At 36.0% G+C, this 25,097-nt stretch overlaps 2 protein-coding genes across 4 annotated transcripts in view; one reads left to right on the top strand and one right to left on the bottom strand.

The window, feature by feature from the left end:
* Window positions 1-25,097, top strand: part of ARMC2 (armadillo repeat containing 2) — a 222,709-nt gene that overhangs the window by 190,494 nt on the left and 7,118 nt on the right. The gene's annotated exons all lie outside the window — the stretch shown is intronic.
* The window catches only part of SESN1 (sestrin 1), a 108,404-nt gene continuing 97,294 nt past the window's right edge, over window positions 13,988-25,097 (bottom strand). For 2 of the 3 annotated variants that reach the window (XM_059941456.1, XM_059941458.1), the window contains exons 5-10: window positions 24,240-24,482; window positions 21,706-21,853; window positions 18,985-19,097; window positions 16,257-16,447; window positions 14,847-14,991; window positions 13,988-14,177 (exon numbers count right to left, since the gene is read on the bottom strand). In XM_059941456.1, the coding sequence (XP_059797439.1) occupies window positions 14,091-14,177; window positions 14,847-14,991; window positions 16,257-16,447; window positions 18,985-19,097; window positions 21,706-21,853; window positions 24,240-24,482 (927 nt within the window). In that variant the 3' untranslated portion in view covers window positions 13,988-14,090. Of the gene's footprint in view, window positions 14,178-14,234; window positions 14,746-14,846; window positions 14,992-16,256; window positions 16,448-18,984; window positions 19,098-21,705; window positions 21,854-24,239; window positions 24,483-25,097 lie in introns of those variants that run through there. The other variant, XM_059941457.1, reaches the window with a different exon arrangement.

Here is a 25,097-nt window from a genome sequence, read left to right as displayed (position 1 = left end):
ATTAAACAACTCTCCATTTCCTCCTCTCCCCAGGCCCTAGAAACCACCATTCTACTTTGCTTCCATGAATTTGATTTGACTAGTTTAGATATTTCATACAGCATTTGTCTTTTTGTGACTGGCTTATTTTACTTAGCCATAAGGTCCTCAAAGTTCATTCATGTTGTGGCATGTGATGGGATTTCCTTCCTTTTTAAGGCTGAATAATATTTCCTTGTATGTGTATATCACACTTTTTTGTCCATTCATTCATCAAAGGACATTTGGGTTGCTTCTCAGGGCTATTGTGAATAATGCAACTATGAACATGGGTGTGTAAATACATCTTTGAGATCCTGCTTTCAATTCCTTTGGGTGTATACCCAGAAACGGAATTACTGGATCATATAGTAGTAATATTTTTAATTTTTTGAGGAATCTCTATACTGATTTCCACAGAGGCTGCGCCATTTCACATCACCAACAGTGCACAAGGGTTCCCATTTCTTTACATCTTCTCCAAAACTTGCCATTTTCTGTTTTTTGTTTGTTTGTTTTGTTTTTGCTTTTTGGGTTTTTTTGATAGTAGCCATCCTAATGGTTGTGAAATGGTATCTCATTGTGGTTTTGATTTGCATTTCTCTAATAATTAGTGATATTGAGTATCTTTTCATATGGTTTTTGGCCACATATATCATCTTTGGAGAAATGTCTATTCAAGTCCTTTGCCCATTTTTATTTATTTATTTTGAAAAATAATTATTTTAAAATTTTTATTGAAATATAGTTGATTTACAATGTTGTGTTTCAGGATTACAGCAAAGTGATTCAGATATATATATATAATACACACACACACACACATACATATATTTGTTAGATTCATTTTCAGTATAGGTTATTACAAGATACTGAGTACAGTTCCCTGTGCTATACAGTAGGTCCTTGTTATCTATTTTATATGTAGTAGTGTGTATATGTTAATCCCAAACTCCTAAGTTATCCCTCTCCCACCCCACTTTCCCCTTTGGTAAGCATAAGTTTGCTTTCTGTGTCTGTGAGTCTATATCTGTTTGTAAGTAAGTTCATTCATATCATTTTTTTAGATTCCACATATAAGTAGGTGATATCATTATATTTATCTTTGTCTGACTTACTTCACTTAGTGTGATAATCTCTAGGTCCATCCATGTTGCTGTAAATGGCATTATTTCATTCTTTTTTATGACTGAGTAATATTCCATTGTGTATATATACCACATCTTCTTTTTCCATTCATCTGTCAGCGGACACTTAGGTTGCTTCCATATCTTGGATATTGTAAATAGTGCTGCTATGAACATTGGGGTGAGTGTATCTTTTTGAATTATAGCTTTCTCCAAATATATGCCCAGGAGTGGGATTGCTGGGTCATATGGTAGCTCTATTTTTAGTTTTTTTAAGGAACCTCCATACTGTTCTCCATAGTGGCTGCACCAATTTACATTCCCACCAACAGTGTAGGAGGGTTCCCTTTTCTCCACATCCTCTCCAGCATTTATTATTTGTACACTTTTTGATGATGGCCATTCTGATCGGAGTGAGGTGATACCTCATTGTAGTTTTGATTTGCATTTCTCTAATAATTAGTGATATTGAGCATCTTTTCATGTGCCTATTGGCCATCTGTATGTCTTCTTTGGAGAAATGTCTGTTTAGATCTTCTGCCCATTTTTTGATTGGACTGTTTATTTTTTTGATATTAAGGTGTATGAGCTGTTTGTATATTTTGGAAATTAATCTCTTGTCGGTCACATTTGCAAGTATTTTCTCCCATTCTGTAGGTTGTCTTTTTGTTTTGTTTATGATTTCCTTTGCTGTGCAAAAGCTTTTAAGTTTAATTAGGTCCTGTTTGTTTATTTTGGTTTTTATTTCCATTACTCTAAGAGAGGGATCCAAAAAACTATTGCTGTGATTTATGGTAAAGAGTGTTCTGCCTAAGTTTTCCTGTAGAAGTTTTATAGTATCCGGTCTTACATTTAGGTCTGACAGTAGGTCTTTAATCCATTTTGAGTTTATTTTTGTATATGGTATTAGAGAATGTTCTAATTTCATTCTTTTACATGTATCTGTCCAGTTTTCCCAGCACCACTTGTTGAAGAGACCGTCTCTTCTCCACTGTATATTCTTGCCTCCTTTGTCATATGTTAATTGACCGTAGATGTGTGGGTTTATTTCTGGGCTTTCCATTGATCTGTTCCATTGATCTATATGCCTGTTTTTGTGCCTGTACCATACTGTTTTGATTAATGTAGCTTTGTAGTATAGTCTGAAGTCAGGGAGTGTGATTCCTCCAGCTCCATTTTTCTTTCTCAAGATGGCTTCAGCTCTTGGGGTCTTTTGTGTTCACATACAAATTTTAAAAAATTTTGTTCTAGTTCTGTGAAAAATGTAATTTGACAGGGATTGCATTGAATCTATAGATTGCCTTGGATCGTATGGTCATTTTAATAATATTGATTCTTTCAACCCAAGAACATGGTATATCTTTCCATCTGTTTGTGTCATCTTCAGTTTCTTTCATCAGCATCTTATAGTTTATGGAGTACATGGTCTTATAGTTTATGGTCTTGTACTTTGACAGAGAAAGCAAAAGCTTTACAGACAAGCAAAAGCTAAAAGAATTCAACACCACCAAACCAACTTTACAACAAATGCTAAAGGAACTTCTTTAGACAGAGAAGAAAAGACCACATCTAGAAACAAGAAAATTATGAAATGGAAAAGCTCACCGGTAAAGGCAAACATACAGTAAAGATAGGAAATCATCCACACACAAACTAGTAGGGAAGTTAAAAGACAAAAGTAGTAAAATCATCTGTATCCACAATAAGCGGTTAAGAGATGTGCAAAACAATTAGATGTAAAATATATCAAAACCAGTAATCATGAGGGGAGGAGAGTACAAATGCAACTATTTAAAATGTATTTGAAACTAAGAGATCAGCAACTAAGACAATCATGTATATATACAGACTGCTATACCAAAACCTCATGGTAACCACAAATCAAAAATCTATACACACAAAAAAGAAAAAGGAATCAAAGCATAACACTAAAGATAGTCATCAAATAACAAGAGAAGAGGACAAAAGAAGAAGGAAAGAAAAAAGGCCTACAAAAACAAATCCAAAACAATTAACAAAATGGCAGTAAAAACATTCATAATGATAATTACCTTAAATGTAAATTGATTAAATGCTCCAACCAAAAGACATAGACTAGCTGAATGGATACAAAAACAAGAACCATATATATGCTGTCTACAAGAGAGCCACTTCAGATCTAGAGACACATACAGGCTGAAAGTAAGAAGATGGAAAAAGGTATTCCATGCAAATGGAAATGAAAAGAAAGCTAGAGTAGCAATACTTATATCAGACAAAACAGACTTTAAAATAAAGACTGTTACAAGAGACAAAGAAGGACACTACATAATGATCAAGGGATCAATCTAAGAAGAAGATATAACAATTGTAAATATATATGCACCCAACCTAGGGGCACCTCAATATATAAGGCATATGTTAACAGATATAAAAGGAGAAACTGACAGTAACACAATAGTGGGGGACTTTAACACCCCACTTATATCAAGGGACAGAAAATCAGTAAGCACAGGCCTTATATGACACATTATACCAGATGGACTTAACTGATTAATTTATAGAGCATTTTGTCTGAAAGCAGCAGAATACACATTCTTTTCAAGTGCACATGGAACATTCTCCAGGATAGATCACATACTCAGCCACAAAGCAGGCCTTGGTCAATTTAAGAAAATTGAAATTATATCAAGCATCTTTTCTGACCACAACACTATGAGATTAGAAATCAGCTACAAGGGAAAAACTGTCAAAAACTCAACCATGCGGAAGCTAAACAATATGCTGCTGAACAACCAATCGATCACTGAGTAAATCAAAGAGGAAATAAAAAAATGCCTGGAGACAGATGACAATGAAAACATGATGATCCAAAACCTATGGGATGCAGCAAAAGCAGTTCTAAGAGGGAAGTGTATAGCAATACAAGCTTACCTCAAGAAACAAGAAAAATCTCAAACAACCTAACCTTACACCTAAAGCAACTAGATAAAGAACAAACAAAACCCAAAGTTAGTAGAAGGAAAGAAATCATTAAGATCAGAGCAGAAATAAATGAAATAGAGACACACACACACAAAAATATCAATGAAACTAAAAGCTGGCTCTTTGAAAAGATAAACAAAATTGATAAACCTTTAGCCAGACTCACCAAGAATAAAAAGAGGGCCCAAATCAATAAAATCAGAAATGAAAAAGAAGTTACAACAGACTCCACAGAAATACCATACCACAGAATACCAGAAGGACCATAAGAGACTACTATGAGTAACTCTACACCAATAAAATGGACAACCTAGAAGAAATGGACAAATTCTTAGAAAGGTAGTCTCCCAAGACTGAACGAGGAAGAAATAGAAAACATGAACAGATCAATTACCAGTACTGACATTGAATCAGCATCAGCATGAATTTTAAGACTTCCAATAAACAAAAGTCCAGGACCAGATGGCTTCACAGGTGAATTCTACCAAACATTTAGAGAAGAGTTAACACCTATTCTTCTGAAACTATTCCAAAAAATTGCAGAGGACAGAACACTTCCAAACTCACTCTTTTTGCCCAGCATCACCCTGATGACAGACAAAGATATCACAAAAAAGAAAACTACAGGCCGATATCACTGACAAACATAGATGCAAAAATCCTCAACAAAATACGAGCAAACTGACTCCAACAATACATTAAAAGGATCATACACCATGATCAAGTGGGTTTTATCCCAGGGATGCAAGGATTTTTCAATATCTGCAAATCAATCAGTGTGATACACCACATTAACAAACTGAAGAATAAAAATCATATGATCATCTCAATAGATGCAGAAAAAGCTTGTGATAAAATTCAACATCCATTTATAATAAAAACTCTCCAGAAAGTGGGCACAGAGGGAACATACTTCAACGTAACAAAGGCCATATATGACAAACCCACAGCTAACATCATACTCAACAGTAAAAATCTGAAAGCATTTCCTCTAAGATCAGGAACAAGGAAAGGATGCCCACTCTCACCACTTTTATTCAACATAGTTTTGGAAGTCCTCATCATAGCAATCAGAGAAGAAAAAGAATTAAAAGGAATCCAAATTGGAAAAGAAGTAGTATGATTATCACTGTTTGCAGATGACATGATACTATACATAGAAAATCCTAGATGCCACCAGAAAACTACTAGACCTCATCAATAAATTCAGTAAATTTGCAGGATACAAAATTAATATACAGAAATCTGTTGCTTTTCCATACACTGACAATGAAATATCAGACAAAGAAGTTAAGGAAACAATCCCATTTACGATCGCATCAAAAAGAATAATATACCTAGGAATAAACCTACCTAAGGAGGCAAAAGACCTGTACTCTGAAAACTGTAAGATGCCCATTTTTTAATCAGGCTATTTGTGGGGTTTTTTTGGTTTGTTTTATTGTTTTTTGGTGGTAGTTGTTGAGTTAAAGGAGTTATTTATATATTCTGGATATTAAGCCTTTGTCAGATACATGATTTACAAATATTTTCTCCCATTCTGTAGGTTACCTTTTTACTGTTGATTGTGCCCTTTGATGCACAGAAGTAAGTTTGATGTAGTTCCATTTGTCTATATTTTCTGTTGCCTTTTGGTCTTATGTCGAATAAATCATTGCCAAATCCAGTGTCCTGAAGCTTTGTCCCCTATGTTTTCTTCTAGGAGTTTTAAAGTTTTAGTTTTTACATTTAGGTCTTTAATCCATTTTAGTTTTTGTGTATGGTTGTAAGGTAAATGTCTAACTTCATTTTTTTTGCGTGTGGATATCCAGTTTTTCCAGAACCATTTGTTGAAAAGACAGTCCTTTCCTCATCGAATGGTCCTTTTCCATTTATTTGTGTCTCCTTTAGTTTTTTATAGTAATGTTTTGTAGTTTTCGGTGTCAAGTCTTTAAACTCCTTTGGTTAAATTTATTTCTAAGTATTTTATTCTTTTTGATGCTATTATAAATGGAATTGTTGCCTTAGTTTCCTTATTAGATTGCTCATTGTTAGTGTATAAAAATGCAACTGATTTTGTGTGTTGATTTTGTATCTTGCAACTTTGCTGAATATTTTAGTTCCAACAGGTTTTTAAATTTAATTTTTTATTGTGTGTGTGTGTGTGTGAGGGGGGAATCTTTAGGGTTTTCTATATATAAGATCATGTCATTTGCAAACAGAGATAATTTTACATTTCCTTTCTAATTGGGACATCTTTTTCTTGCCTAATTGCTCTGGCTAGGACTTCTGGTACTATGAGTGGTGCGAGTAGGCATCCTTGTTTTGTTCCTGATCTTAGAGGAAAAGCTTTGTCTTTCACAGAATATGATGTTAGCTATGGGCTTTTCACATATGGCCTTTATTACATTGAGATCGTTTCCTTCTACTCCTAGTTTGTTGAGTATTTTTTATCACGAAAGGGTGTTGAATTATGCCAAATGATTTTTCTGCATCAATTGATATGATCATGTGTTTTTCCCCCCTTCATTCTGTTAACATGGTGTATTACACTGATCAATTTTTATATGTTGAATCATCCTTGCATTTCAGGAATATATCTTCATTTTTTAAATGTGCTATTGAATTCTCTTTACTAGTATTAAGGATTTTTGCAACAGTATTCATCAGAGATATTGGTCTGTAGTTTTCTTGTAGCCGCTTTGTCTGGCTTTGGTTTCAAGGTAGTGCTGACCTCACAGAATGAGTTTGGAAGTGTTCCCTCTTCAATTTTTTGGATGAGTTTGGTGTTGACTCTTCTTTAAATGTTTGGTATAATTTTTCCGTGAAACCATTTGGTCCTGGGCTTTGTTGAGAGTTTTTGATTACTGATTCCAATCTCCATACTAGTTATAGGTCTGTTCAGATTTTCTGTTTCTTCATGATTCAGTCTTGGTAGGTTGTATGTTTCTAAGTTATCCAGTTTGTGTATTGGGTTGGCCAAAAGTTTCATTCGTTTTTTTCCATAAGATGACTCTAGTAGCACTTAGTTGTTTTTAACGTCATTCGAAACAATTTTATTAGATTGTATGTGACAGCTGTCATATCGGCATGCATTTAAAAAAAGACTTATCAAAATTGGTGAATTTTTGTATAGGCATTTTAATGTTGAAGATGGAAGAAACAACAACATTTTCGGCATATTATGCTTTATTATTTCAAGAAAGGTAAAAACACAACTGAAACGCACAAAAAGATTTGTGCACTTTATAGAGAAGGTGCTGTGACTGATTGAATGTGTCAGAAGTTGTTTGCGAAGTTTCGTGCTGGAGATTTCTCGCTGGACGATGCTCCACGGTCGGGTAGACCAGTTGAAGTTGATAGCGATCAAATTGAAACAGTAATTGAGAACAATGAATGTTATACCTGGTGGGAGATAGCCGACATACTCAAAATATCCAGATCAAGCACTGAAAATCATTTGCACCAGCTTGGTTATGTGAATTGCTTTGATGTTTGGGTTCCACATGAGTTAAGCGAAAAAAACCTTCTTGACCATATTTCTGCATGTGATTCTCTGCTGAAATGTGATGAAAACATTCTGTTTTTAGAACAAATTGTGACAGGCAATGAAAAGTGGATACTGTACAACAATGTGTAACAGAAGAGATCATGAGGCAAGTGAAATGAACCACCACCAACCACACCAAAGGCTGGTCTTCATCCAAAGAAGGCGATGTTGTGTATATGGTGGGATTGGAAGGGAGTCCTCTATTATGAGCTCCTTCCAGAAAACCAAACGATTAATTCCAACAAGTACTGCTCCCAACTAAACCAACTGAAAGCGTCACTTGACGAAAAGCGTCCAGAATTAGGCAACAGGAAACGCGTAATCTTCCATCAGGATAACGCAAGACTGCATGTTTCTTTGATGCCCAGGCAAAAACTGTTACAGCTTGGCTGGGAAGTTCTGATTCGTCTGCTGTATTCACCAGACATTGCACCTTTGGACTTCCATTTATTTTGCTCTTTACAAAATTCTCTTAATGGAAAAAATTTCAATTTTTTGAAATTTTGGACTCTAAAAGGCACCTGGAACAGTTCTTTGCTCAAAAAGATAAAAGTTGGGCTTCCCTGGTGGCACAGTGGTTAAGAATCCGCCTGCCAATGCAGGGGACACGGGATCGAGCCCTGGTCCGGGAAGATCCCACATGCTGCGGAGCAGCGAAGCCCGTGTGCCACAACTACTGAGCCTGCGCTCTAGAGCCTGCGAGCCACAACTACTGAAGCCCACACGCCTAGAGCCCGCGCTCTGCAACAAGAGAAGCCACCGCAATGAGAAGCCTGTGCACCGCAATGAAGAGTAGCCCCCCCTCGCCACAACTAGAGAAAGCCCACACACAGCAACAAAGACCCAACTCAGCCAAAAATAAATAAATAAATAAATAATTTAAAAAATATATTAAAAAAAGATTACAAAGTTTTGGGAAGATGGAATTATGAAGTTGCCTGAAAAATGGCAGAAGGAAGTGGAACAAAAGGGTGAGTACGGGCTTCCCTGGTGGCGCAGTGGTTGAGAATCTGCCTGCCAATGCAGGGGACACGGGTTCGAGCCCTGATCTGGGAAGATCCCACATGCCGTGGAGCAACTAGGCCCGTGAGCCACAACTACTGAGCCTGCGCGTCTGGAGCCTGTGTTCTGCAAGAGAGGCCGTGATAGTGAGGGGCCCGTGCACCGCGATGAAGAGTGGCCCCCACTTGCCGCAACTAGAGAAAAGCCCTCGCACAGAAACAAAGACCCACACAGCCAAAAATAAATTAAAAAAAAAAAAAAGGGTGAATACATGGTTCAATAAAGTTCTTGGTAAAAATGAAAAATGTGTCTTTTATTTTTACTTAAAAAACCGAAGGCACTTTTTGGCCCACCCAATACATAATAGTCTCTATCCTTTTTTTTTTTTTACATTGGTTGTTAATGTCCCATTTTTCATTTCTGATTTTATATATTTGATTCTTCTTTTTTTCTTAATCCAGTTAAAGGTTTGTCAATTTTGTTGATCTTTTCAAACAACTCTGTTTTGTTGTTGTTGTTTCTATTGTTTTCTGTTGTCTGTTTTATTTACCTCTGCTCTATGTTTCCTTCCTTCTGCTAGCTCTGGGTTTGGATTGTTCTTTGTCTAGTTCCTTGATGTGTGAAGTTAGGTTGTTGATTTGAGATCTTTTTTGCTTTTTTAATGTAAGAGTTTGTAGCTCTAAACTTCCCTCTTAGTACTGCATCCATAAGTTTTGGTGTGTTCTGTTTTTAATTTATCTCGAGATATTTTCTAATTCCATTTGTGATTTCTCCTTTGCAATGGCTTTTTAAGAATGTGTTGTTTAATTTCTCCATACTTGTGGGCTTTCCAGTTTTTCTTTCTGCAATCGATTACTAGTTTCATTCCATTATGATCAGAAAAGATACTTTGTATGATTTCAATCTTTTAAATTTGTTAAGACTTGTTTTGTGGCTTAATATGTGGTCAGTCCTGGAGAATGTTCCATGTGCACTTGAGAAGAATGTATATTCTTCTGTTGTTTAAGTGTTCTGTATATGTCTGATAGATCCAACTAATCTATAGTGTTGTTCAAGTCCTCTGTTTCCTTATTTATCTTCTGTTGGTTCTATTCATTTTTGGAAGTGGGTATTGAATCTCCTACTATTATTGTGTTGCTATTTCTCTATTCAATTCTATTAACATTTGCTTCATATATTTAGGTATTTGGTGCCTATATGTTTATAATTGTTATAGCTTCCTGGTGAATTGACCCTTTTGTCTGATATTCATATAGTCACCTCTGCTCTCTTTTGGTTACCATTTGCATGGAATATCTTTTACCAGCCTTTCACTCTCAGTCTATATGTGTCCTTAGATCTAAAGTTAGTTTCTTATAGACAGCATATAGTTGAATCCTCTTTTTTATTTTATCCATTTGGCCAATCTATGTCTTTTGATTGGGGGATTCAATCCATTTACATTTGATGTAATTACTGACAGGGAAGGACTTACTATTGCCATTTTGTTAATTGTTTTCTGCGAGTTTTGTAGCTTTTTTGTACCTCATTTCCCCTCTTCCTCCTTTGTGTTTCATTGACTTTTTTTTTTTTTGTAGTGACATGCTTTGATTTCCTTCTCACTTCTTTCTGTGTAAATTCTAAAGAGATTTTCTTCGTGGTTACCATGGGGATTATGTTTAAAAATGTTAAAGTTATAAGAATATTTTAAGCTGATTAGAACTTGATTTGCATACAAAACTCCATTCCTTTACAGTTCTGCCCACTCCCCACTGTTATTGATGTCCCCCTAACTCCCTTAGGCTCTCTTCACTTTTCTTCACTTCTCTTTTTGTCCCTCTGACTTGATAATATCAAATAACCTCCAAGGTTATTAATAGTAACTCCAAAGTTATTGATAATATCAGTAACTCTTCAAGGTCACTGATTAATTCTTCTCTCTGATCAAATCTCCGGTTGAACTCTAGTTTTTTTTCCCTTAATTCAGTTATTGTATTCTTCAGCTCCAGAATTTGATTCTTCTTTATTCTGTCTCTTTAGTGACATTCTCATTTTGTTCATGCATCATTTTCCTGGTTTGTCAGTCTTGTTCTTTTTTAGTTCATTGAGCATCTTTAAGACAACTGTTTACAATTCTTTGTTAGGTAAATCAGATTTCCGCATTGCTTTAGGGTTGGTTTCTCTAGATTTGTTTCTTAGATTTTGCCACATTCTTCTGTTTATTTATATATCTTGTGAACTTTGTTGAGATTTGGGCATTTGAAAAATAGCGACTTCCAGGGACGTATCTTCTTTGGGCATGTGTGTATGCTTTTATTCCAAGATATATATCTGCTTTTAACTGTCTTAATTTCCCTAAGAGGCTTGTCTCTTTCTTCTCAGGAGCTTCCTGTTCCAATTTCTGTTTTATTCCTGGCTGTACTCTCTTGGATCTCCTGCACCTGCCTACAGAACTGTAGACTCCCTGCTGCTCTAATGCACCTCTATGCTCACTTCTGTCTTCAGTGGCCCACAACCAGCATCCAAACCATGCTACCACTCCCACTAGTGCTCCAAGTCAGGTGAGACAGAATTCAGTCCCTCAAACAGCCCCCAGACAAGCCTGAATATTGGGCACAAGTTCACCTTTTTCCTTTCTGTCCCGAGGGAGGAGCCACGAATTGGGGGTTTCCTCTCAATTGCATCATGCTGTGCCAGGCAAAGGGAAGGGCTAGGACAAGCAAAATGCCCCAAATTTTCTTACACCTTTTGGCGCAGCCTTCTCCTGGTTTTGTGTTTGCCTGAGCTATAGCTTCCCAAGGGGTTTCTAGAGTTCTCACAATGTATTTTGGTCCTTATATTGTTGTTAGCTCAGTGTCTCCATGGGGAACAAGGACCTGGAGCTTCATTGGTGATGTCACTCACCATCTACCTGCCTTTTGCTTTCCCTTGATATTCACTAGTCACAAATATGTGACAAAATCTGAGTATCTTAATGAGTGAAATGTGCTTGGAAAACATGCTTATCCAACAAGTTTTATTTATTTACTTATCTACCAATGGTCTGTTATCAAAATAATTTGAAATAGGTAAACCATTAGAAGAATTAAAAATCTCTTAACTCTTAAATGAATTTTAAGTTAAAAATATCACCACTATTTATATGAAGTTAATAACTGTGGTAAATACATAAATGTTTAGAATTTAATCTCATTCTTATAGTAAGAGATACTGAATTAAGTTTCACCTAATAAATAAGTTCCCCAATTTTTACCAAAAAACTGATTTAAAAATTGAATCTTGGAAACCTCAACCAGAAATCTATTCATGATTATTTAAGAAAAAAAATTCCTCTTGTGGGGGAGAGTTTTGGTATTCCATAGTGTATTCTATTTTACCATCCCCAATTATTTTGGAAACTATTAGTTTCAAAGATTATAGTGACATTAGAAATCCTATTGTTTAGTTTTGAGAAAACATTGAGTAATAAGAAACACCTGTTAAATGGGAGGTACTGAAACATTAACTTTGTATCACAGGCATGCCTTTATTACTTTAGGTATAAGCACACTTTTTTACTCATTAAAATTTCGAATCGTGATTTGTAAGTAGTTTATAAGCTTCAGTGAAAGAAGATAATGAATTCAGTTTATCTTGTTTTGTGATCATCCTACTACTGATTAGAACCTCTATGAGAAATTTTGTATTTTCAAGAGCAAGTGCAAAGAACAAAGAGCAGCAGCAGAATGAGTAAAAATTTAACTAAATCCAGTGCAACTTTACTTGTTGGATTCACCTGTATTGCTATGATGAAAAAACCCAGCAGCAGACAGAAAAGGGCAGAGGCATGATGCAACTTCAGTGGGTAAGACCATTTGTATATTATTGTAAGCTGACTAGAAATGGGCTTATATATTTCTTTAAATATATTGAAGATAATTTTTATCTAAGGTGATAGCCTTATCTTCTCAGTAGGGTGTACAGCCGTGAAGGTAAGTACATCACCTCCATTCAAAACTGTGCCTCCCATCCCACACTATAAATTTATAGGCACTAGATGGAGCTCAATAAATGTTTCGATGAGTAAGAGAGTTATTACGACAGCTTTGATTAAATTTAGAGCTATTTCTAATTGTTTGACAGTGTCATTTTTTGTTCTGTAGTGGCTCCCTAATTAGCCACCTCAGTTCAAAATGGACAAGGCATGGGGCTGTACCAGTTATTTCCAAAATAAAACTTCTTAATATCTTTCAAAGTGACTTCAAGAGTGCCATTTAATAGTCTCTCATCTGATTACAGAATTATTTAAGTGTGATGGCTAATGAAAAAGTCAAAAGAAACAGAATAGTTACCGATTGTGAAGTCATGACTTTTTAAGAGACTGAGACAGCAAAAAAAATTGGAGAAAAATTATTCTTTATTGAAAAATACCAATAATACTGACAGACTTCAAAAGCAATTCACGCCTCCAGAATACCAAGTACTTAATACATTTTTTTCAACCCTGTTTGCATTTCAAACAAAGCTAGCATTTTTGTAAATCAAATTTGATAACCTGACTAAATATATTTTCCAGCTTTATTATTTAAGGAGCTGTACAACCTCTGAAGTGGGGACCATAAGGTGGGCAGGAGCAGAGGGGCAGAATGCACCTGGGACTGCGCAGCAGTCTACAGCAATATTTCTCATAACTTTGGTGCTGGAAACAAAAATACTGTACAAGACAGCTGCCCTCCAGTGTCAGAGAATCTTGGGAAACAGCATATTAAAAGGTAGCCAGCTTTTCTTATAATTTACACACTTTCATTTAAGATTGCTTTTTGAAGAAAATCTTTAAGAATGCCACTGTAATTTAATATCATCCAATAACTCTGAATTAAAAAACTATATGAAAGAAATGAGCTGTTACCATCATAATGGTCTTTGCCGAGCTGTGAGTAATTTTAGATGCAAAAAAAATTAACACATATGCAAGTTTAATTTGAAACCACAAAAATTATGTATGTAGGCTCAGATAGTAGCAGTGTTCACTTTATTACTAATAGCTTAACTGGAACAGCCACTCTATTCATTCCACCAGCAGGAATAGCAGCACCAATATCTAAAATTCTTTATGTATCAGTATAAAAGCTTACGTCATTATCAAAGTCCCATTCTTTGCATGCTCCAATTGTTATTTTTTTAACATAAAAGCAACAGGATTTTGAGAGTTACTATTTGCTGTATTAAAAGTTATACAGCATCTTGTACTGTCAAAAAGCAAAATACTGTGAACAGCAGCCCTTCTTCACAGCTCTAAACTTGAAGCTGCCAAGCCCTCACTGCTTGTGCCAGCAGTGGCATTTCCACAGTAAAATAGCAGAAACTAAAGGAATCATGGCACAATGGATTTCTGAATTCTTTTATCTACCATTGGTCCTGGGGCTTAGTACCTTCCCCTTGTAGGACTATATATCTGCTGATCGTTCATCTTCTTTAATGGAGGAAAGGCATCAGGTCATATAGCGGGTAATGGCTCTCAGAGCATAAAGGAGTTCTGCTTGCATCCTAGCTTCTATAAGAAGCAGATTAACATGAACCTGAATATAAAACACATTATCATTTAAGATAGGGTTCAATGAGGATATATGTATACATATAACTGATTCACTTTCTTATACAGCAGAAACACAACATTGTAAAGCAATTATACTCCAATAAAGATGCAAAAAAAAAAGAAGAGAGGGTTATAAACATTCACAATCAGTTTCAGTGCATCTAATAAACACCAGAAATGTTTTCTGTGTGCCACTGGATAACATCAGTTTCTCAAAACAAAAGCTGTCTGAGCTGTTACCATCATAATGGTCTTTGCTGAGCTGTGAAGACCAGCTTTTTTGGATAGATGTTTTGAGCTTATATTTATATTCGATCACATCTCTTCTTGAAGGTTTGTCTCTTCTTGAAGGTTTGTTAGAATAACAACTTCCCCGCCAAATCATCATTCACAAACACCCTCTTCTTTCTCCTAAGCAGTTACAGTGATGCCAGCACTTTGAGGAGAGGCCAGCACACCTGTTCTCCCTGTCTTTATTCTTTTACTTTAAACCATAATGAGGTTCCCCCTTCCAAGCGGTATCTGAGACAGCTGATCTGGAATGTTCTTCTCTGGGTCGGTAGAGGTGATAGAAGGGGTTTGAGACCCATTAGATTAGGTGAAGGAGAATAAGGATCACTGCTAAGTTAGAGTAAACACAATAGGTACTTACCTTCTCAGAGTGCTTGAACTGCCTCCAGAAGCTATCATACATTCTTTTGGTAACCTTTTCAGGAGTGCAAACAACAGTTTTGATATAAACTTTAAAGCTACGATCCAATAGCTGGTTAATTTCACCATAGTCATAGTCATCATATCTGTTAAAAGACAATGTGAGAATTACTATATTTTTGATGTATAGTCTGTTTTCTTCTTATGGAAGTACAGACATCAATAGTAAATGCTGTATTATTTATTTCCCCCTCTTTGTGTAGGTAGCTGTCCCCCAAAATGACAGCTTTACAATGTTTCATTGGGGGTGGATGAATGAGTATACAGGGGTAAGAAACAGAGAAGTTAGATGAACAAAAAAATTGCCAGTGCCCAAGCAACAGTATATATTTACAATCATGAATAAGCAACCACACTGAGGAACAAATTCTGGAAACAAAGTTTGAGTATTGCTGATATTAAGAAATTAACAAATTAATCAGACAATAATACCTATTGATACTATTACATGATATACAAATTATAATCTATTTGTGTAAATAAATATTTTTTCTTATGTTTCCAGGAGTTCTTGGGGTCAGATGAGAAAAAAGGGGGGAGAGGTGTCTGAGAGGAAAGAATCAGTGTCTACACTTAGGAAAGGCTAAGCCAAGATGGTCGTAGGCACCAATGTCTCCTCTGCCCCACTGGCAGATAGTTCCTAGAACTGAAGTCTCCTATTTGGTTTTTAGTAGAAAAGGAAGAAAGCTCTTGTAAAGCGGGTCCTATATAACCATTCAGGAGTCTAAAGTCATAGCCTGGCTACTGATAAAGTGAAGAAGCAAGAGAAAGTCTGACTTTACAGCTAAAATAATCAGAAAGTACCACAGCATGGTTGTTTGTGTATGTTAGAAGGTGGTTTATGATGGCTGTGTTTCCTATGTAGCATAATAAATGGGGCTGAATACCTAACAGGATATGAAAGTTTTGTATTTTGATGAAGTATCATGGGAGTAGGTACTCTTTAGAAGGGTACTGTAAGAGTTCTAAGTTCCATGAAGGTAGAAGTATGAGGGTGTCAGGAGATAAAAGATGATACAAAGGGAAAAGATACCATAAATGTTCAGAGACAAACTTTGCCTCTTCCTCTATGCTCTTGGACCAGCTTGCTTGCTCTCCTCTTCCCTGGAGGCATCTGTTATTTAACTCTTGTCAGCATTCCTAACTCTCCCTCCTGCTTAGCTAGGCAAGAGAAAACACACCAAGCTGCAAAAAATCAAGTTTTTGAAGCACAAAATGCATAAAAATAAGCTATTGGGGAGGGGATGGTTTTGAGTATGTTAATGTATGTCTGTGCATATGTGTTCCAAACACCTGAATAATTTAGGCTAAAGGAAAATACCTCTTCATAAACATAAGAAAACAGACTAACCTTATTCCAAACATGCAGTGAATATAGTTCCAAATAGCCCGTCTTAGCATTGAGGTATCAACATCTTTGTGCATTGCCATTGTATTATAAGTAAGATTGTAAGCAATGTGAAATTTTTCATCGATCAACTGTCCTACATCTGGATAAAGACGATTTACCAAAGAATAACCATGGTCTTCCCAACAATAGTCCTAAATACACAGAACAGAACAAATGTGAATAATTAAAATGTGGCCAACTATAGTTCTATGTCTGTCGCTCTTCGGTGCAGTGAAAGTACTGGCAGCTAAAATCCACTGTCTTTCTAGTACATCCCTAGCTCTCAGTTTCACTTGCATTCCAGTTTGATGTTTTCAATTTCTATACTGCAACATGCAAAGTTACGTTTTGTAACTCAGCGAGTTTAAAAACCAGTGGAGGGCTTCCCTGGTGGTGCAGTGGTTGGGAGTCCGCCTGCCGATGCGGGGGGCACGGGTTCCAACCCTGGTCCGGGAAGATCCCGCGTGCTGCGGAGCAGCTGGGCCCATGCGCCACAACTGCTGAGCCTGTGCTCTAGAGCCCGTGTGCCGCGACTACTGAGGCCTGCGTGCCTGGAGCTCGTGCTCCACAGCGGGAGAGGCCACCGCGATGAGAGGCCCGCGCACTGCAGCGAGGAGTGGCCCCTGCTGGCCGCAACTGGAGAAGGCCCACACGTGGCGATGAAGACCCAATACAGCCAAAAATAAATAAATAAAATAAATAAATTAAAAAAAAAAAAAAACAATTGTTTAAAAAAAAAAAAAAAACAAGTGGAATCTCTTCCCCTTACACACAGCTCACCCATATTCAGCTTTCTCTCAGTTTCCCCCGTCAGCCTCCAGAGATGACCCATCTTGGGAGGCCACTCTCCTTTTCTATTGCTGCAGGCATTCAGATGGTCCTCAAACTTTGTAAATTTTTAATTCAAGGTATCCATCATTCATTCTTTTTCCTCCTACCCACCTCTGATTCTCAGCCCTATTAATTGTGTCTCCTAATTAGTTTTCCCAAATTAAAGTCTCCCTGCTTCCTTTCTTTCCATCTCAAGCAAAACTTAATAAGCCCCCACTTCAATGTTACTCCCATATTTATTTTCCTAAAACACCTCTTTGATATTATGCCATCACTATGGTCAAAACCTACAAATCTGATCATCACCTACAAATCTGATCAATTTTAAACTACCTTCCCACTAATCCTTTGCTTGAAGGTCTTAGCAGCCCAGTCAGTTTATGATCCCTTCCCTCAACCTATGCTCAGTTATTACCTAGTCTCCTCTGCTTACAATGCCCATGCTTTTAAACCATTCAAATCTCTCAAATCCTAATCTCCCTCCAAAAAATTTTCCAGTCCACATGATCTCAATTGTAATCTATTATATTTCATGACACAACTTCACTAGCATGTAAAATATTCTATAATTCTTTCCTTGTGCCTAATTCTGTCTCCTTAAACAATATGTTAGTTCCTTGAGCAAAGAAAAAAAAAAATCTCATAGTTCTCAAATACTTTCATAATTCTGGTAAAAGAGTTATAATAGCCCCTGCACAATAATTGGGTAAGTTGGGAATATCAACTCATCTGAATTATATATTTACCTATCTAAATTAAATATATAACAGACTGTTTAAGAAAAACATTTACACTACAGTATGTTTCTACTGACGGATTGGAAGCAGTCTTACAAAACTAGAGCACAGAATAGATAAATGTTTGCTAATTGATGATTCTCAACTTTTATTCTGGAACTAGAAGATACAGCAATTGTTACCCCTGAGATATACTTGCAAAGCACTTAGCACAGTGCCTCCTGCCAAAGCGAAAACAGAGAAGGAGCCTGGTATCCTGGAGGACGACGAGGTCCCTAAGTTTCCATGGGCTCAGTATATACAGAATTGTACTGGGAAGTTTTACTGTGTATTTCAAAGTTAACGATTATGGAGCTAAACAAACTGGGTCTACCAACAATAATTCTACTCCCTACCCCAGTAACTTTATTTATTCTAAGAGATGGGTGCTAAGTAATTTTGGAATAAGATTTATTTATGTGAATCCTCTTTAAGGTTTAAATTTGAAAGCTTTAAAAATTCTCATTGCTTCAAATGACATTCAGTTCATATTTTAAAGGGAATTAGGTTATTGTAATCATGGTTTATTTTCTATGGTATCTGTAAGAACTCACCCAAATTAAAAAGAAAACAAAAAATCCGCTTTCCCTAATAGTCCTAATTTAAGCAAATTTTTCACTCTTTCTCATCCTCTTTCCCTCCACCCACACACACATAATGCCGAGATGCTGTGAGGACATTTCTCTTGTCACTCAGGCCTGGTGCATATCAGGGCAGAAATCACCTCACTTTAACACCGGGGCTCAGTAAAACAATGCTATAAATGCAAGCTAGGTTCAAACACAACTATTATTTATTGTTTAGTTATAGTAGGAACTTTAACTGGGTTTCTGCATACCATCTCTGGGAACCTAACCACTATTGTAATTTTGCTTTATGGGTGAATGTGTTTTGAATTCTGAGCAACTGGTTTATGAACTTTAACAATATAATAAACATACCTAAGGGAATTACGTGTACGTAGAAAAGTTATTTTTCTCTGCATCGCTTTCTGTTCTCAAATCCAGATGGCTCTTTCTTATTTTAAGTCAGACTGAGATATTTCTAATCAAGCACGTACATACAACAAGTTGTCATTTTACCTGGACTCGAAATGTTGGGACGTGCATTCCATGTCTAGAGAAATCCTTATACCCATAACTAGTATCCTCAAAGTGACGAGATACATCTCTTGCTGGTGTAACTTCTTCATCATCTGAAATAATTTTTTAAAAAAACCACTGAAAGCCTTTCAAAAACAGGATGCTAGTTAAAATTCATTTTACGTATAACAAGTAAAAACAGGATTACCCTTTCTCTGACACTGAGTAACCAATATCAACTAAAATAAAGTCTTAAAACTATAAGAAATAGCCTACTTACGAGTAAATGGAATATAATAAAAGTAGATTCTCTGTAATTAAAAAAATACTCATGGTTGAATTTTCTATGCTTTTCATTCCTCTCTTTCACAGATCCTCTCTCCCTCTGTGTCCCCACTGTAGTTTATAGATACTAGGTTCTACTGAAAAGTATGTACTCCAAGTATGAACACCCCTTTGAATAATCTTTATGGTGATAACAAATATAAACTTTAAACTTTGTGCTCTAAACTTTAGCACTTGGACTATTTTTAACTTTAGCACTTGGAATATTTTTAATATCACACAATATATAAAATGATCTCTTTAACAGCTCGAAGGTCCTAGAAACAATTCTAAAATGATGAATAAAGGAAAGAGGTTCTGTGCGTCATTGTTTTTACAATGTTTCCTGCACTGCTCTAAGCCTTTTCAGATTATCTTCATGTTTAGGAGTCGATGAGATTATAGTTTCAAGTAAATAAAATCAAAGACTTCTCCTCAAGCTAACATCCAACCTCCATTTATACAAATTTGATTTTTTCTTTGCTATTAAGAAACTTGCTTTTAACATATACTCTTTGTCCCACTCTATTATTGTCAAAATACAGTGACACACTTTATTAACTTTTTTCCTTTAAATTATCTGGTTTACATATTAAATCCTATAGCCTACATTTGATAAAGGCCAAACATAAAGGATTTACGTTGTTGTTAGTTATCTAATAAGTAGCTCCTTTTCACAAATCATAGAATTTTAAAGCTGGAAGCAATCTCAGGCCTTTAAATGCAATTTCCTCATTTTAAAGAAGACAGGGCTTCCCTGGTGGCACAGTGGTTGAGAATCTATCTGCCTGCTAATGCAGGGGACACAGGTTCGAGGCCTGGTCTGGGATGATCCCACATGCCGCGGAGCAACTAGGCCCATGAGCCACAACTGCTGAGCCTGCGCATCTGGAGCCTGTGCTCCGCAACAAGAGAGGCCACGATAGTGAGAGGCCCGCGCATCGCGATGAAGAGTGGCCCCCGCTCACCGCAACTAGAGAAAGCCCTCACACAGAAACGAAGACCCAACACAGCCAAAAATAAATAAATAAATAAATAAATAAGTTAAAAAAAAAAAAGATAGAAAAAAAAAAAAAAAGGAAGAAAAGCACCCAATGTTAAATGACTTATATTCACAAAGTTTATTAGAAGTGATTGTAGTATTAGAACCCAAATCGAATGTCCTCGCTCTTAGTCTAGTGCTGTTTTCACTATAACTTCCTTTTCTAGAAGTAGGACTACCTATGCAATAACCTTTCTAAAAGGAAAGACATATTTGGATTAAACTTAAAAGCTTTTGCACAGCAAAGATAACCCACAGAATGGGAGAAAATATTTGCAAACGAAGCAACTGACAAAGAATCTCCAAAATATACAAACAGCTCATGCAGCTCAGTATCAAAAAAACAACCCAATCCAAAAATGGGCAGAAGATCTAAATAGATTTCTCCAAAGAAGGCATACAGATGGCCAAAAAGCACATGAAAAGATGCTGAACATCACTAATTATTAGAGAAATGCAAATCAAAACTACAATGAGATAGCACCTCTCACTGGTCAGAATGGCCATCATCAAAAAATCTCAAACAGTAAATGCTACAGCTGTTGCTGGGAATGTAAATTGGTTCAGCCACTATGGAGAAGAGTATGGAGGTTCCTTAAAAAACTAAAAATAGAGTTACCATCTGATCCAGCAATCCTACTCCTGGGCATATATATGGAGAAAACCATAATTTGAAAATACATGCACCCCAATGTTCATTACAGCAGTATTTACAATAGCCAAGATATGGAAGCAACCTAAATGTCCATCAATAGAGGAGTGGATAAAGAAGATGTGGTACATATATATACAGTGGAATGTTACTCAGCCATAAAATGGAACAAAATAATGTCATTTGCCACAACATGAATGGACCTGGAGATTATCATGTTAAGTGAAGTTAAGTCAGACAGAGAAAGACAAATATCATATGTAACCGCTTACACGTAGACTCTAAAAAAAGTGGTACAAATGAACTTATTTACAAAACAGAAATAGAGTCACAGATGTAGAAAACAAATCTATGGTTACTGGGGGGAAAAGGGGGGAGGGATAAACTGGGAGATTGGAATTGACATATACATACTACTATATACAAAACAGATAACTAATAAGGACCTACTGTATGGCACAGGGAACTCTACTCAATACTCTGTAATGACCTATATGAGAAAAGAATCTGAAAAAAAAGTGGATATATGTATATGTATAACAGATTCACTTTGCTGTACACTTGAAACTAATACAACATTGTAAATCAACTATATTCCAATAAAAAAAGGATACTTTTATTTAAATTCTCTTAAATTAAAAAATTGGGCTTTTATTTTTGGACACAATAGACATTTTATTGACTATGTAATCGTTGCTTTTACCTGAAGAGAAGACAAACATGCTCTCTCTTTTTTCTATTTCAAAACGTGAAGCCATCTCTTCCTGACTTGCCTCTTCTTCATCTCGACATTCCTGTAACTGCTTCATCTTTTCCATGAGGGCTTCGACCTCAAAGAAGGAATCACTTACCTGAAAAGAAAGTGCAATTAAGGTTACATATGTCAGACACGGAATGAAATTTTTGAATTTTATTAAGTCTGTTTCATAAGAATTTGCATCTTAATACAATATAAGAAAAGTAGATCTTCTTATAACTTTAATTCACATGAATGAATCAAAAACAATTATTTTGGCCTATTATATATACAGATATTTAAATTTTAAAATATAAGAGAAAAATGATTTTAAGAACACATTCTAATGTTTTACCTTTTATCACTAAAATTAGTAATATCATTACTATCAATGCTAAATTTTAAAAATTAAAATTTAACACTAGTCAATTTAAAACAACTGAATATTTAAGAGTTAACCTTTTATTTGCTCAATCAGTTAAATAAGGTACACAAAGTATAAGTGGTTTTGCATCAACTGTGTACACTGGGCATGTTGTCAATAGACAGGCATATCTCAGGTATATTGTGGGTTCAGTTCCACACCACTGCAACAAAGCGAGTCATGAATTTTTTGGTTTTCCAGTGCATATAAAAAGTTATGTTTAGGGACTTCCCTGGTGGCACAGTGGTTAAGAATCTGCCTGCCAATGCAGGGGACACGGGTTCGAGCCCTGGTCTGGGAAGATCCCACAAGCTGTGGAGCAGCTAAGCCCGTGCACCACAACAACTGAGCCTCTGCTCTAGAGCCCACGAGCCACAACTGCTGAGCCAGCATGCCACAACTACTGAAGCCCACGCGCCTAGAACCCATGCTCCGCAACAAGAGAAGCCACCTCAACGAGAAGCCCACGCACTGCAACCAAGAGTAGCCCCCGCTCGCTGCAACTAGAGAAAGCCCACGAGCAGCAACAAAGACCCAATGCAGCCAAAAATACACTATACTGTACTGTACATTATACTGTATACTGTACTGTACTATACTGTCCGCTATACTGTTTATACTGTAGTCTATTAAGTGTGCAATAGCATTATGTCTAAAAAAAACAAGGTACATACCTTAATTTAAAAATATTTATTGCTAAAAAATGCTCAACACCTGGGAACAGGGAGCTTATCTACTAGGGAAGTTTTTAAAAATTTGATTATTTCACTATTATCTCATTTAATAGAGCGATAACTAGGAACAGTACTTTTTCTTTAGCCTTGTACTAAGTCAAAGGTGGGGAAGGACAACAATCCAACTCTAAGCATCCTAGCAACTCATGTACTCTCTCTTAGACCATCTCATAACCTTTAAGCTTTGATAAATAATCAGTGGCCATATGCAGGCCTCTAACAACAATCCAGATAGCTCAACAGAGGGTGGAACTGATGGTCTTGGGCCTTGCCAGCACAGCACAGTGATCAACCTTGGGAACATGATTTTCCCTCCTGGGCTAATCTCACCATATGTAAATGCTACCTCTTATTTAGTACCTGATAAATGCCAAGCACTGTACTAGGTAGGCCTTTTACCTCTTTACAGACATTTCATTTAAACTTTACAATAACCGTGTGTTTGACCTTTATTTAGAAATGAAAGAATGGAGGCTCAGACAGGTTAGATAACTTGCCCACAGTCAAATATATGTTAACAGTCAAATACACGTTAAAGTCAAATATATAAATTCAACCTGTCCAAATCTGTTTAAAAGTAATAATACAACTGAGAAAATCTGTGCAAAGTATTCAGAAGGCTGTAATGTTGTTTCTGTGATTTCAATTTGGAAATATAAACCCTTTGCTCTTTCACTACAGCTAAAGAATGCACAGGGAATTTTGACTCATTATATATAGAATTAAAATTTGCTTATAGAAAATTCAACTCATTCTGATCTGTTTCAAAGGAATAACATAACTGAGAAAATATAAAAGCCAGAGAAGAGAAGGAATAGAGGTAAAAGCATTTTAATAAATTTATATTCACTTTTACATATATTTGTGAGAAGTTAAAACATGAAGAAGTATTTTAAAAGGAGAAATTCCAGATCAAGGCTGATCAAATCTTCTAAAAAATAATTAAGAAGACAGCCTGTTTCTTCTGTGCAAAACGATGTGATCAGCATCAGGAAGTTTCTACCACCAGGTTCCACTGTTCTCAGTCTCCCCTCATCTCACTCAGTAGCCGTTCAATACCAGATGGCTCTGATGGGGCACATTGTTGGTGGCTTCTGATCCTAAAAGTATTCAAATGTAACCTCCTAGAGGGTCTTATAATTTTGTATGTCCCTTAGCATCAGACTAGTGCTGAGCATTTGGAGGCCGTCAATAAATACTTGCTGAATGAACAGGCATGGGGACCTAATATCTTTTTGGACTTAACAGGGTAGATTTTCTTAAAAGCCAAATGAAAAAATAATATAACAGCAATTACTGTGATTACTCTTATGATGATCCTATAATAAATAATAGATACTTACCGAAACATTTCCTGCTGAGTTGACCTGCATCTCATCCACACTGTGATTGCCATTTGTAATGTCACAGATGCAGTAGTTACTAACAGAAGGAGGTCTGAATGTGTGGCCACCATCACAATGAATTTCTGGACTGATTCCACAGCCAAATGTGAATGAGGCAAGAGAATGATAGTGTGTAAGTAGAACTACTGCATGTACCAGTTCTGCAAGGGACCAGCTGTGCTCTTCAGCTTTTAGAAGTCCCTTGGGGAAAAAAACGAGAACATATTTTTATACTGGGGTATGGTATTGATGAAAGAATACAGTTCATCTTGGTATTTAACCTATTGAAAACAGGATTAGTTACTATATAAAACTTAGGATAAAATTACAATTTGAGGCATGTAGAACCCAGAATTTGCTAATTTAATTTTTATAAATATGTATTCACAAATAGAGCTTAACATAATCTGATAACGACACATTCGTTATTATTTTGACTTTCTGAAATCCTGATTTAAAAATGTAGAATACATTTTGTTTAAAAGCAGTTGCCATATTTCAGATGATGGATTATGAATGCATTAACCATGTTGTTAGTGCAGTCTCAAACCAAATGTAATGAATTTGTGTTTAAAGTAGAAGCTACTGTGTAAAATACGCCTGTTTTTCTTTATTATCAGGCCTCCTCAAGGAATTTTTAAAAAGTGGTTTGAACAACTTGACTCTGAATATTCATAAATCATCAAATTATATTTATTTTAAAAATTATGCTCAAGGTAAAGCCTACAGTTCTTCAAAGTCTTGTGAGTACTAGGCATATGGGGAAAAAAAAAAAAAAACAAAAAAAAAACAAAAAAAAAAACAAAGTCTTACAAA

The sequence above is a fragment of the Balaenoptera ricei genome, chromosome 12, assembly GCF_028023285.1.
Source record: "Balaenoptera ricei isolate mBalRic1 chromosome 12, mBalRic1.hap2, whole genome shotgun sequence".
Taxonomy (NCBI): Eukaryota; Metazoa; Chordata; class Mammalia; order Artiodactyla; family Balaenopteridae; genus Balaenoptera; species Balaenoptera ricei.
Note: the sequence above shows the minus strand (reverse complement) of the source record. Positions and strands in the feature narration are given on the sequence as shown.